Source organism: Eulemur rufifrons, chromosome 2 (genome assembly GCF_041146395.1).
Source record: "Eulemur rufifrons isolate Redbay chromosome 2, OSU_ERuf_1, whole genome shotgun sequence".
Classification (NCBI taxonomy): Eukaryota; Metazoa; Chordata; class Mammalia; order Primates; family Lemuridae; genus Eulemur; species Eulemur rufifrons.
Genome location: NC_090984.1, coordinates 78,827,815 through 78,843,423, shown reverse-complemented (window position 1 = coordinate 78,843,423; position 15,609 = coordinate 78,827,815). Strand labels below are relative to the sequence as shown.

At 31.1% G+C, this 15,609-nt stretch overlaps 1 protein-coding gene across 2 annotated transcripts in view; it reads left to right on the top strand.

Annotated features, from left to right (window-relative positions):
* Positions 1 to 15,609, top strand: part of MDGA2 (MAM domain containing glycosylphosphatidylinositol anchor 2) — a 767,088-nt gene that overhangs the window by 748,897 nt on the left and 2,582 nt on the right. For both annotated transcript variants that reach the window (XM_069464601.1, XM_069464600.1), the window contains 2 exons: positions 4,073 to 4,203; positions 12,999 to 13,104. In XM_069464601.1, coding sequence (XP_069320702.1) covers positions 4,073 to 4,203; positions 12,999 to 13,104 — 237 coding nt within the window. The remainder of the gene's footprint in view (positions 1 to 4,072; positions 4,204 to 12,998; positions 13,105 to 15,609) is intronic.

The following is a 15,609-nucleotide window of genomic DNA, read 5'->3' as shown; positions in this document are numbered from 1 at the left end:
TATTTACTTCAATCAGTTATACTTCTAGTGTATTTTAAAAAATAAAACAAGTAATACTTGCCTTTTAAAAATATGATCTAGCCAAATTTGAATACAGCTCATTTAGTCTGTTTGAAAACCTCATTGGAACTCTGGGATAATTCAGACCTAGCTTTTTTAGACCTAGGCAAAATATTTTTCATATATTATGTATTTGACAAACATAAGTGGAAATAAATCAAGTTTATATTTATATTACATATGGAAAAAGAAAATGTTAAGTAAGAAATGTAAATTTGATGACAAAGTGGATTCCCTAATTGAGAAACCATCTATTTAATACTGATACAATACATTATTATTATTGATATAATGATGATAAATCATATATATTAATTATGTTTCATTAAAGCATATATTTATAACTTTAAATTCTGAAAGACATATAGCATGAACTATTTTGTTGGCAAGTTACAACTAATAGTTTTAAAAATGTTTTATTAATGTTTAGCAAAAATAACCATTTATTTATTTGATAACAGGATCAATTTTCTGTCAATTTAAGCAAAACAAAAGGTCATGCTACCTAAAAGAAATAAAGCCTCTAGATAAAATGGAAAAAAAGAAGCCCTCAAAGTGATTTGGTTAAAAATGCCCTAGGATTATCCCTATTAAGAATGGATAAAGAGGAAGAAAATAGAGAAAAAGAGTGAGAACAAATAAGACTCCAATGAACATTTCACAAAATAAAAAGAGGGCAACATGGCACATAGTAGAAGCAGCATATACTGCTGAAAAAGACTTATTATTATACTTTGGGTGAAAGTATAATTTGTACAGTATATGCTTTGTATGTTCAATAAAATATATAAGAATCTGAATTTTATGAAACAATAGAAGATAAGATGATAGAACTGTAAACCAAGAAAAAGAAGGAACTCGATAAAAGATAGAGCTCTATGAGATCAGAAAAGGATGTAACATTATAAATAACACAATAGCAAGATAATGATGACATTAGAAACAAAGGAACAGAATCTATTTTATGAAAAATAAAATCAGTATTGTGGAGGACAAATTTGAGATTATTTCTTACATTGAAGGAGAAAAAGATAGAAGATAATAGATTTTGAAACAAAAAGTGAAAAAGTGAAAATGTAGCACCAAAAGATGAAAACCACAAAAGAAAACTAGAGAACTTTTTGGATAAATATACATGCATTATTCCTAAATACAATACTAGCAAATTGAATCAAACTTATAATAAAAGAATACTAGTGTATTACCAAGTAAAATTTATTCATGTAATATAACACTAGTTCAATATCATGGGTTGTGCTAATATAATCTATCACATAATTAGGAAAATTGAGAAATATTTTAATATCCTTATAGATAATAAATATAGTGCTGCTTATGTATGAGACATAATACATAGTTTATATACTTTGATTTTAATTCTCACAAAATGACACTAATTGTCATTTACCTGATAAGGAAATGGAGGCAAAGAGAGATTTAGAGACCAAGCCAAAGTCATTCAGCTATGATATGACAAATGTATTAATAGTTTTTTTTTGCTTAAAAAGTAGGTACTCATATTCATGCACTTAAATATAATATGCTATAAGTAGTCTTGTGTATAAAGAATTAAATAAAATTCCTCTAAAAATTTGAAGGATAACTATTTTGTATCATATAACTGTATATATATGTGTAAATATTCTTTTTAAAAACTTGAGATAACATACACCAAAATGTTAAGGAGGCTACCTCTGAGTGATTTAATTTAATGGTAATTTTTATATCATTTTTTCTGCTCTTTAGTATTTATGTACAATATTCATAAATAAATATGATATTATATGGAAGATATATATGCGCATTTAAGCTATATATATTAACATATTACCAGTAATTTATATGATTACCTATAAAATGATCAAAATTAATCTTGAAGCCATGCAGTACTAAATGGTACCAATTAAGTCACACTGCCTTAAACAACTAAAAAAATATATTAGATGGCTCTTTTTAGAAAGTAGACAAAAAATTGTAATATACAATTGCAATCGTGTAAAGAAATGGAGTAGATGAATTATATTGTTATAAGATTGTCACATTTCTTGAGTGAGATATAGAATGTGAAAAGTATCAGGTGTGAAATGAACAGGATAAGATGATGGAAGAACATGTGGAGGGGATATGAATTATGAATTGTGAGTATGAAGAAGTAAAATATTGACTAATTAGACTCTGAAAAGTTATAAATGCCACTTGTTAGCTCTAGAACAACCACTAAAACATAATAAAAAGATATGATTAAGAAGTCAGTAGAGGAAATAAATTAAAATCTAAAAAAATATTTGATCATCTGAAAAGAAGGAATGGAAAAAGACATGGAGGAAGAAAAACAGAAGAGACAAGTGAAAAACAAGACGGCATATTTAACTCTGAACATAGCAATGACTACATTAAATAATTAAATGTAAATGAACTTAACACTGAATTTAAAAGGACTAATGCAAGGAGTAACATAGATAAATATTACACACATGCTGAGGGAAAGTAACAAGATACACACAAAAAGTACATACTGGATAATTCCATTAATATGAGATTCTAGAAAAGGCAAAAATCACTGATTAGTGATAGAAGTCAGATCAGTAGTTACCTAGCCACAGGAATGGTGGCTGGAAAGAATCACTGCAAAGGAAAGTGAGGGAACTGTTTGGAAAAATATAAATGTTCTGTATCTTGATTGAGTGGCACTTACATGGTATTAATAGTATACATTAGTCTAAAATTATTGACCTGTACACTTAGAAATGAATGAATTTTATTGCATGTAGACTATACCTCAATAAAGTTAATTTTTAAAAAAATTTATTAAAATACCGGTTGTCAAATGAGTAAGATGTAAGACTCAGAAACTTGCCAAGTTCAAATCCTGTTTCTGCTATTTTCTTACTGTATAACATAGGACAAATTACTTGAGTCCTCTAAATTTTCTCATCGATAGTGTGGGGATAATAACGGTAAATACTTCATAGGGTTGTTGAGAGGATTAATTCCTCATCTAGAGTTAAGTGTTCAACATATATTTTATTGTGTTAATATTATTTATGATCATTACTATCATTAAAATGTACAACACATGAAACTGTTGAAAGAGAGGTATCAAATGATGAGAATAAGCTATCTTTATTTTATTTTTAAATAATTCTTTTAGAAGAAAAATAGGACTTGGGTGAAAATTAAACTGAAAAAAATAAGCTAAATGATTTTATAATATGAGACAACACAATTAGGGTCAAACCATGAGCCAGTCAGTCAGTACATGGTTACATGCTATATTAATTTTCTCTGGCTGCTGTAACAAATAACAAATGACCACAAACTTTGTGGCTTAAACAACACAAATTTATTTTCTTACAGTTATGGAGAATAGAAACCTAAAATAAGTATTATGGGGCTAAAATCGAGATCTCAATAGGGCTCCTTCTGAAGGCTCCAGGACAGAAACTGTTACCTGGGGTGCTTGTATTCCTTGTGGCCCCTTCCTCCATTTTCAAAACCAGCTGTGTAACATCTTCTCTCACATGATCTTCTCTCTGGTATCAAATGTCCTACTATCTCTGTTTTTTTTTTTTTTTTTTTTTCCCCCAGCTTATTATGGGTGTACAAAAGTTCGGGTTATATATATTGCCCATGTCCCGCCCATCCCCCCGAGTCAGAGCTTCAAGCATGTCCATTCCCCAGACAGTGTTTTTTAAAGATATGTGTGACTGCATTTAGAGCCCACCCAGATCATCTGGAGTAATCCCCCATGTCAAAACTTAATTTAACCAAGTCCCTTTTGAATACCAGGAAACATTCACAGGTTCTAGGTTATCTTGGGCATGGTTATCTTTGGATAAAATGTCAAATGTGGTAAGAGCAAGATAGGAAATGAGAGAAAAGAGGACCAGACACTGGAGTGTTCTGCAAAATTTCTCTTTAAAAAGTTTACAACTGTTTGGTGTTTGGTCTAGGAGAAACAAATTTAAAGCAAAAACAAGTACACAAAATAAAATTTCATTGTTATTTTTAGGTGTCTTAAATGTTTACCTACGTTTGAAAGGGCAGACAACAATAGAAAATCCACTGTGGTCTTCAAGCGGGAATAAAGGACAACGATGGAATGAGGCTCATGTTAATATATATCCAATTACTTCATTTCAGGTAAGAAAATAGCAGTAATTTCTGCTAAGAGATTACTACATGTGAGCACACATTAAAGGTGGATTTGAGCAAATATTAAAATATGAGTATTCAAACATTCTGTGATATGAGCATCACAAAAATCATGATTAAGCTTTCTTTCGTTCTAAATGCTATTTTATAAAGAGAAATACCCTTTTCTTTTAGTAATTTACACCTAACAAGTAATGTGTTTGAATAATTTTCTATCAAAATTCAAATGATTCGCCTGGAGAAAACATAATCCAGGCAAATTGCGATTCTATAAAATCACATGCTTGTATTTTATTCCCTGAAGAAAACAATATAGGTTGTTATAATAATGGAAGTGGGTAGGTAATCAATTCTCAATTAACTTGTTTGAATTTTCCTTGATGGGATTTTATATACTTTTAGCAAAATGTGTTACATTGAGGTAATGTCATATCAGTAATTTATCACTTTGATTATCAAAGTCAGATAACTTTAAATAAGTTATTTTTCTTTGTTTTTATATATAAAAAGAAGTAAGGCTTAGAGAGTTAGCTGTAAAGATATCATAGAAATTTAATGACTGTAACAGCGGCCATCATAGCCAGCAACATAGATGATACAACTATTTCAAGGGAGTTAATAATATACTTTTAGTAATTTTAGTAACTATATTAAAGTTATTAAATATGTATATGCCTGGACTATGTTTTTTCCAGGTGAATCATTTGAATTTTGATAGAAAATTATTCAAATATTTTTTAAATCTTTAAAATGTACTAAAATATTTTCAAAATCTGACACATAATATGTTCTATAGTTCTATGCCTTATTGTGAAAGGATTCAAATCCATTTTATCACATTATATTTATAGCATTGGATGTTTCTTCTGCTAGTGATTTTTTGTATGCATTTCATGACATATGTTTTCAGGGTATAGAAAATCAGAGATACTCCGATCTGCCAATTTTTAATTGGTGGAATGCCTTTTTCTTATAATCTAATCCATAAAATTATTTTTTTTTTTTTAAGAATTGAACTCCAGCTATGTCTGACTTTATTGTATAACATATCATAAGATTCTAGAAGGAAATGTTAAAAGGTCCTTTGCTTATAATTGGGGAAGGTGAACACTTTGTTACATGTTTCATAGATCATTTAAAAACAGACACCAGTTTCAAAATGGATTACAGATAGACTTTTGTTTTCATAATTTTTTACTCATAATAATAACAATAGCTGCTATTTATGTAGTGCTTACTGAAAGCCAAGCATTTTATAAAATAGTATATTGTATATGATCTCATTTAATTCTTTTCTTTCTTTTTTTTTAATTTCGGAGTATTATGGGAGTACAAACATTTTGGTTACATTTAATGCTTTTGCCTCACACAAGCCAGAGGTACAAGCATGTCCTTCCCTAATCCATAAAATTCTAATTGCTTTAGAGATTGCACCTCTAAATTGAATCAGGATGATAAAAATGCATACAGTCATTCACTATGGTAAAGAATAAGGGAATAAGAATAGCCAATTATCTACAAATACATCAATGATTGACTCCTGGCCAGGTGTGGTGGCTCTGCTCTAATCTCAGCACTTTAGGAGGCCGAGGTAGGAGGATTGCTTGAGGCCAGGGGTTTGGGACCAGCCTGGACAACGTAGTAAAACCACATTTCCACAAAAAATTTTTTAAAAAATTAACTGGGTGTATTGGTGCATACCTGTAGTCCTAGCTGAGGTGGGAGGATTGCTTGATCCCAGTTCAAGGCTTCAGTGAGCTGTAATAATGCCACAGCACTCCAGTCTGGGCAATAGAGCAAGATCCTGTCTCTGGGGGGAAAAAAAAAAACGATAGGCTCCCCTATGACTCTGGAAAAATAACAGAATCATTTTGTTTCTCAGAAGAACAATACAATTGTTTATTAAAATTGAATCTATTTCAGCATATCATTACACTAAAGTGGGAAGACAGAATTCTAAAGCATTACTGATAAAAGTAACCTTACCATTAAAATGCATTAAAGATCCTTCTTTCTAAAAGTTGCTATTCTAGACATATTTTTGCTTGCTATATGACTACCTCTCCAACACAAAATTAATAAATTAAATACATATACAATAAAAATTTAAGAAAATAGTTGTGTTAATGTTGCCTTCAAGATAATGCTTTATTACTATTTATATCAGCTTAATAAATATTTATAGAGTGCCTTCAGGACAATCATAACCGTAGACAATGGTTTGACAATACCTATTGAGTTCCTACTGTATGCCAGGCACATTGCTAGGCATGAAGATTTAAAAATGATGAAAATATATTTTTCTGTATTTGGTAGGATTAGAGCAAACTTTCAGAAAAAGTAAAATTAATATAGTGTTAGTCTTATAATGTCATTTAATTTTTCAATCTATACCAAGGAAAATATTTAACCATCCCTTTTAATGCTTTACTTCTTTAATGGTATAATCCAAATGTTTCTCAGTGGTAAATTATAAGACATTAGGAGACACAAAGTACTCTTTACAATTTCTTAGTTTAAGTGAAAGGGATTCTGGAGATCCTCTCCTCTTACATCCTCATTCAAAGATTTGGAAATAGGTTTTGAGACAATTATGATACAAATACTTAACACTTAATAGGGGCTGGAAAAGAGATTATAGTATTCTCATTACATCATGCTGCCTTTATGTTCTAACTACTACTAATAATCTAGAAAATATTGTCCTCGTTAGTAGTCATTAAATGCTCATGTAGCATATCTGGAATTCTAAGCCAAATTCCAGGGCAATTGTATAGACATGATGATGGCTCGTGAATTAACCACTGAAAACATTTTCTAATTGCAGCTCACATGCAGTCTCTTGCTTTATGTGTTTGCCAACAGTCAAAATCTCATGTTATTATTTCAGATTAGAAGTTTTGACAATTAATTGACATTTATCCAGAAAGTCGAACTGGCAGAGTCTTCTGTGGTTAAACTCCCTGTTAATATCTGGGGTACTTTCTCCAGGCAAAAAGCCAAGGCAATCCACTGAGTCTATTATGTTGCCTCTCTTCAAATTTCATTCATAATGGTTGAGGATAGTTCAGTTATTTGTTGAACCAGTAATAAAATAAAGGTAGCGTTATTAATACTAATAGCTATTTTCAAATATATATGTATCCTGAAGTTTTTCAAAATGGTATATGCCTGTGGTCTTCAATCTCCAGGCTGCGGACCAGTAGTGGTTGTGGCCTGTCAGGGACCTGGCCACAGAGCTCCGCCTCGCCCCGCCCGCCATCCATGGAAAAATTGTCCTCCATGAAACTGATCCCTGGTACCAAAAAGGTTGGGGGCCACTGATACACTGTCAATTTCAAACTACGTTCTTGGGCTTTTGCATTTGCCTTAGGTGTAATGATCAGAAGTACTTTGTCTTTTATCAAGAAGAAAATATGTTGTGAACATTTGCAGAAGGCACCATTAATGATAGTCAGATCATCAGAAATGCATTGTATTCTTTGATTCCCCTGTTTACTGTTAGTCATTAGTGCTGCAAGTAGCTTGTCTTTTCTTGCTGAGAAATCATATTTGAACACAAGCTTTGATAGCATCATCTCTATATTGACATCTATATATGCTTTAAAGCATTATAATGTATGTAAGAAACTGACCATTGATGAATTGAAACAATTGCATGTAGTATAATTCTAATGCAGAAGTCCACATAATTTTTTTAATTCTCATTTGAATTTACTCAAGAGTATTTCTTGTATATTAAGTTTTTGAATTGCATGAACGCACTGAAAACATTTAAATTTTAAACTTGTCATTTCAATTAAGGGAAATCATTTAAAATAATATCAAGATGATTGTGTGGGAACAACAGATTTTGTAATTTTATCCTTCTTTTAGGAAACCAGATCTTCAACATTTTCTCCATGGATGCCTTGGTGCTATTAATTCCTTCCTCATGTCAATTAAACCGAATGTATTTCAGACCTACTGAGGAGGAAAGGAACATATTAATAGTTTTATCTCTGTAATGTATTAGTAGTCAGAATCATGATGGAACTACATAAAAATATGACATAGTTTAACTTTTTAAACCAGAGAGCCTGGTTTAAAAGTGAGTATGATTAAGAATATTTTTTCTTTGCCTAAAGATCACACCGTCCATATTAAAATACATCATATTTACTGGACTGTTACAGTTTCTCATGTTTATATTCAAGCAAAAGTTGCATGTCAGCAAAGATTTATTTTTATAAGCACTTGAAAATTTGGCTAAGGCACATTCTTTGAATTTAATATGTAAGCATTTTACTTCTATAATCTACCTCACAGTGAAAAATAATATAAAAGAAAACATTATCTCTCTAGATCTTAGTCTAGAAGCCATGTATCAAGCTATTGGCATCTATAAAATTTAATTACAATAATTCAAAGATACAATTATAGTCAAGAGTTCAGAATATAAACAGAACAATGCAATAAATATTTATTTGTGAAAATCAACCAATTATAAACAATCTATATCTTGTCAATAGCAAAACTACTATGAAAGTTAGAAGGAAACAAACAAACGTACCATGCAGGACCTTTCTCTTTCTTTCTGTTCAAAAAGGACCCTGAGGAAGACTACTGTGTATTTCTCTGACCTATTGGAGTAGATTCCCTATCATCAATCACAATAATACAAATAAATATTTAAAAACACTAATTATGACTATACCAAGAGTTTTACTGTCAGAAATTATATTTTTATATCAGTAAATAACTACTAATTTCCTGATGTATTTCCACACAATGTCTAAAACTCCTGTTATGCTTATATATAGGAAAAAATCAACTTATTTTATTCAATAATAAAATATATTATCAATTGTTGTAAAGGTAAATGCAAATAACCGATTTGCAAATCAGTCAACTTTTATTACTGTACCACTTTGTTCATTCAATATCATCAAGAGATGAAGTATGCATATAAGGGAATATTGTAAGTATAGACAGCCCTCTGTACACATGACAATTCGACTTGTGTTGATTTGTATTTTTGCTGTTCAGGTGATTACATACAGTCAACATGTTGCCAGCAGGCAGGCAGCACACATATTAAGGTCCATCAGTCAACCTACTTCCTGGTGTTTACTACAAGCAGCACCCCAAGAACCTCTCAATCTGACCAAAAAAGCGGCTGTCCTTCACAACTTCTCCAACTCAGGACTTTGTCTTTAGCACAACTCTTGGTCCAACCTTGTGATTTTGGTCAAGCGGCATAGGGAGGCAGGAAGGATGAAAAAGGAAATTAACAGAAAAAGGAGGATTGTTTAATACTTTAAAGGTAGTAGCAGAAGTTTTCAAATGCTTTGAGCAATGGCAGGATCATTTTAATTAAAATATGGCTTCCCTGGGAAAGCAGCTTTGAAAAGTTCAGGAATGAGTTGGATGACATATACATTTCAGTTTTGATTTTTATATATAATCCCATTATTTTTTATGTCTCCTGCCTGCAGGTAACAAGAACTCACTAAGTAAAAATAATCGTGTACTTTAAATAAGAAAAACTTGGTTTCTAAGGAGTATGTAAGAAAAAATTTTTAAAATAAGAAAAACTGTGGATAATAGTTAAGACATGAAGTACATGTACTCCCAAGGCTGTTTCCCCAGCATCCTTCCCAATGAAAGAATTATGACTTTGGCTTCAACTTTGTAAATTTCAAGTGTAAGCAGGTGCAGAACATTTGACCTGCCCTTTTTAGACTTTTCACCACAACTCATCGCCCAGCACTGCACATGGGAATGCAATCCGCTTATCTTTCCCAGGGTTACATTGCAAACTCTGTGTTGTACTCTACAATCAGTATTTACTCCCTTTCCCTTCCCATTTCCATCTTTTAAAATTAAAATTCTGGATGACTAAGGAGATATCCCCTTTACTATACCAAATTCTCCTAACTAAAACATTCTTGCTTCTCCTTCATTACAGAATTAAAACTTGATTGTCAGGCAGAAATCTCCCTTTGTTCCATTCAATCACTTAAAATACCTGCATAAAATTAAAATTTATTGCAATGGCAGCACTCCGCCTTCATCCAACAAAATATTAGCCTTGTGCTCAAACTAGAAAATGTATGATTTTATGGAACCAGACTGATGTTCAGCATGAATTATTGAGTTCTGATTGTCTTCAAGATTCATTCCATTCATGTCGGTACCTTTATGAGAGAAGAGTCAGCATCACATGACTGAAACTAAGAAAGGGGTGGGGATAAGTATTGATTTACTCTAACATTGATTATTATCAGGTAAGGGGCACATATGAAAGAAAGAAGGTAAATGCACCTAACCGTAAATTAGGGACAAGGCTATTCCTTCTCACAGATGATTGCTGATAGGGGCAATTTATGAAGACCTTAAAGAACCATGTCCTCTAAGTATGTACAATAATTATTTGAAATTACTCATCCCAGCCTTGTTCATAATAACAGAAAATGATTTAATGTCTAACAATAACAAGGTACTTTTTAAATAAATTATATCCACAATTTGGAAAATTCTTTAGCCATTAAACTGACTTTCCCTATATTAAATTCTCTCTAATATTTATACCACTGATTTTTTAAAAAATTCTCTCACATGGACCTTGTGATTTAAACAGTCCTTTGAGAGATTTCTAGCCACTTCCCAGATACCTTCCCAGACACCACCCTAACTCAAATGCAAGTCATTATCTCCAGGCAACCAAATTAATAATTCATTGCAGATTCTATCTGCGCACTGAGAATTTGGTAAACAACTGCCTTGGTTCAGAATATTTGAACTTGGTCTGCCATTTTGTTTTGGCTTCATTGATACAGGACGTTTTGGATGTTTTTCAAAGAGATGGCTTTGGTCAATCTTTATTAACATTCTTATCTCAACATAGGTAAGCAGGAAACTTTTTTTCCCCAATTTATTTATTTTTTTTTTTAAATTTTAGAATATCATGGGGATACAAATATTTTGGTTACATATAATGCCATTGCATCACCCAAGCCAGAGCTACAAGCGTGCCCATCCCCCATACGGTGCACTCCGCATTCATTAGTTATGAATTTACCCATCCCCCTCCCACCTCCCTAGCACCTGATGAATATTACTTCCATGTGAGCACCTAAGTGTTGATCAGTTAGTACCAATTTGATGGCAAGTACATGTGGTGCTTGTTTTTCCATTCATGTGATACTTCACTTTGAAGGATGGATCACAATGAGATATCAGCTAAGTGAGAACGGCTTTTATCAAAAAGTCACAAAACAACAAATGCTGGTGTGGATGCGGAGAGACAGGAACACTTTTACACTGCTGGTGGGACTGCAAATTAGTACAACCTCTGTGGAAAGTAATTTGGAGATATCTCAAAGAACTAAAAATAGAAATACCATTTGATCCAGCAATCCCACTACTAGGCATCTATTCAAAGGAAACTCTTAATATATTAATAAAACTTCTCAATCCTTCTCTCCTATCAAATCATGAAAATTATTCTTTGTGTTATGGGCTATATTTCAGTGGAAGACAAGGACTCAATACAAAAGTGGACCCCTATTGCCTCTGCTTACTACTTGGAGATTTCCATGATAAAATTATGATAGCATATCATAGAACATTGAATTAATTTCTCAAAAGTAGCTTAAATTCTCTGAAAGTCACCTGAAATTTGTCTTTAAAGAGATACTTACAAAGCCAGACAAAACACCGAAACACATAAACAAAAATTTTGACATTGATAAAAGTAAACCTTTACTCACATTTGTTGTAATGCAATGAGACTGGAAATTTTATTTAAAATACACACTTGATATTAGAAGCAGCTCTTTATCACACTAATTTTTCTTTAGAAAGATCAAACTAGATATTTTATTTTTACATGTAAAAATATCTCTAGGAATATAAACCACTAAATGTATAAGTTGTCTTTTAGTATCAAAAGGATTAAAAGATTTTTTCTGGGAGCATGAATAATTTGGGAGTTATAGAGAAAATTCTAAAAGAGTTTTGTTCTGTAAAAATGAAATAATATAAATTTGCTAATTATCCTTATATTGTTATTGTATCAAGAATTTAGTAATAAAGGGAGTCTGATCTTATTCATTTATTCTTTCAATATTTGTGTACTAAGTCTCAGTGTCCACTGCTATTGCTGACACTGGGAATTCGAAGATCTGTGATGAGACATTCAACCTAAAGAGACTCATAAATATCAAAAAGTTTTAAATATAGAATATCAAAAGTGAAATCATAGCGGTAAATCACAAGGTAAATGTAGGGAATATGAGGAATCTATTCAACTTATTTGCTAGAAATCAAACCATTTGAAGATGACATATTTTTGTTCTGGGCTTCATTAGACATAATATTGTAAGGAACCCGTAATTGATTCATTCTATAAAATATTTCTAGAAAACTAATGTTCTGAATTATGTTTAGACAAAACTGGAGGGAATCTATTTCAGAGAAAGGTTGCTCAAATAAAAAAAAAATTTCCTCACCTCTGAAAATTAAAAGAGGATTTGTAGCATTTTTTATTGTATCATTTAAATAAATTTATTGTTTTAAAATCAACACAGAACTTTTATGTGAAAAACTAATACTGCTTAAGGAAGATCCCATTGTTGGTTTTGTTATGGATATTTATATGTTTTTGTAAGTAACAATTTTGAAGAACACCAGGAATAAAAGATGCCAGAATTATTGCCAAGTTTACATTTGTCTCCTCAATTGAAATTGATCTGCACATCAAAACTCCAGATTTAGGTTTGTTTCATTCATTTTTGTAGCTCATTTTTGAAGGTATTCGAGGTCCTGGCATAGAAGGTGACATTGCCATCGATGATGTATCAATTGCAGAAGGAGAATGTGCAAAACAAGACCTAACGACTAAGAGTAAGTGTCTTTTCTTGGGACTGGTTTCATGTGATGTTAAAGTAACATAACTACTATTAAATTATTATATTCTAAACTTAAAAAAACAAAATTATTTTTACTTTATTTAGAAATTTCTTATATCTAAGACCCTAAATTTTTGAAGGTATTTTTAAAATTAAGGTATTAGATTCAATTGTAGACATATCTGACCTAAGATAAAATAGAATTAATTTTGATTTGAATTGATGTAAGGAAAGCCCACTTTTGATTTTTAATTATTTTATTTTATATTATTTATTTCAGAGGATTTTTAAACTTTTAAAAAATATTTGGCAAATCCATATATTCAACACACATTTATATAGCCAAAGATGTTTTTATTCCTTCAATAGTTTATGAATATATTTTCTAGATCTAACTTTGTCAACCATTTTTGTTAAAATTGTTAAGGCTTTTTTGTAAAGACTCTGAGAGAGAGAGAGAGTGTGTGTGTGTGTGTGTGTGTATACTGTAATGAAGTAGCTCTATTTTTTTTCTGATATAATTAATCTCCTTTTATCTGCCTGCAAGATAGTCTAATAAGTTTGTTTTCACTTTATATCATGGTTTGACTATTAAGGTTTAATGGTACTGTAAAATTTTATTTTTCACCATGTGTTCATTTTTTAATAGAAGATTTATAAATTAGGAAAAGGTACATAATTCAAAAAAAATTAGAATTATGTGTTGCACTGCTTCTTGAAATCTTAATCTTCATATAACACATTTGAAGCTAGGAAGTCTAAAATCATTCCTATTAAAAATGACTGCAACTGAAGGACTTTAATCTTCTGGCTATGTAAAGTGGTAGTAATCAAGCTAAATTTATACAAATAACAACTCAATTATTTAGCATATACAAAAGCAGGAAAATACATGTTACATAAGTCTAGAACAAATCAGAGTCTTTGCTAATTTACTATATTTGGCGAGAAATGATATCAGTCTACATGTTAAAAGTCAAATTTGTACAACTATTCACTGATTGCTCATATAAATTGAATTGACTCCATTTTTAAGCATTGTAAAAAGACAAAAACTAAGATTATGTATAACAATGAGCCATTTTGCTCATAGTTTCTTGTCATTACACCTAGCATTTCAAATAACACATTTAGTAAAAATTTCTCCCTGCCTCTGGCTAATTCTGCTTTAGGAAACCGGAAACTACACTCAAAGGAACCAGGTTTGTTTAATGCACAGAAAAACATGCATTCTCCTCAGAGGAGAATGAGATTCCTTTTCAAACTCACACATCAATCAGTGACAGTAACATTTCCTTAACTGAAGGTAGTTAAAATTCTATACAGAAATTTTACATTTTAATAATTTAATCACAAAGAAATACCATAAATTAATTTTGATAAATTGAATTAAACTTTCCAAAGGAGAAAACAAGAGAAAATAATTTGCTCCCTAGAGGAGAATGCATAAACTGATAAGAGTAGCCACAGTAAAATGACCATGAAAGCCCATAGGAACCTCATTACTGCACCACAGAACATTATTATAATCAGTTTTTTTCTCTTAAACTAATAAATCCAGAGAAATGTGTGGCAGTATTAAATAAGATATATCTATATTTATTGCAAGCATTTTATTTAACCTGTATAAATCAGGAAAAAGAATCCTAATTGAACAAAAATATTCTATTTAGTATGAGAAAGCATTCTGTTAAATTTGTGTCTATTTAATTATCATTTATTAAGTTCATTTTGAAGAATAGTGTTTGATTGTTTTATGAATATTAAATTAATGTTTAGTTTTAAGTATGGACCAGCCTGATGGACACAAGCATTTTCCTAACTGCTCAGGTTCCCAACCTTTCTCACGCAGTAAATGGTACTATGTACCACACCATCATAAGCTAAAATTGTATGTCTCTATTGTAAAAGTCTGGCTTTCTCCTAGCCATGAGCCATTTTGTAACTTTAGCCAGGTTAATGAATTATTGGGGATGCCTGTGTTAGCTCCCTAGGTAAAATATGCATTCTAAGAGGAATCCTTTGGACACAAGGCTTTAACTAAAATACCAATTGCCGTAGGCCTCTCAAGGCAGATTGGTGGAAGGGATTTTTCAGTTAGAATGGACTTCATAGTGCTCCTAAAAGTTAAACTGAAGATAAAATTATTTACACAATTAATAAATAATGAACTGATCTAAACATAGATAATCTAGTTGCAATAGTTAATTTCTCTACCAATAAACCATCCCTCTCTAATTTTCATTATGAGAAATTTTTCTCTTAAGTCTCCAAGCTTAAATGCTTCTGGAAATTTGAAAAAAAAATAAAAGCTCATCTTTTTAAGGTTTGTAAACATCTTCTCAATGTGCATGCTTTCATATGTCTAGCAGAACTCTGGGGTTGAGCTCAACCAAAAACCTACGTGAATATCTTATAAATAAGTTTTCATACCATATTATGTCAATTTGAAATATGCAAATATTTTTATCAGATGCTTTGCCACATATTCAAGTTATTT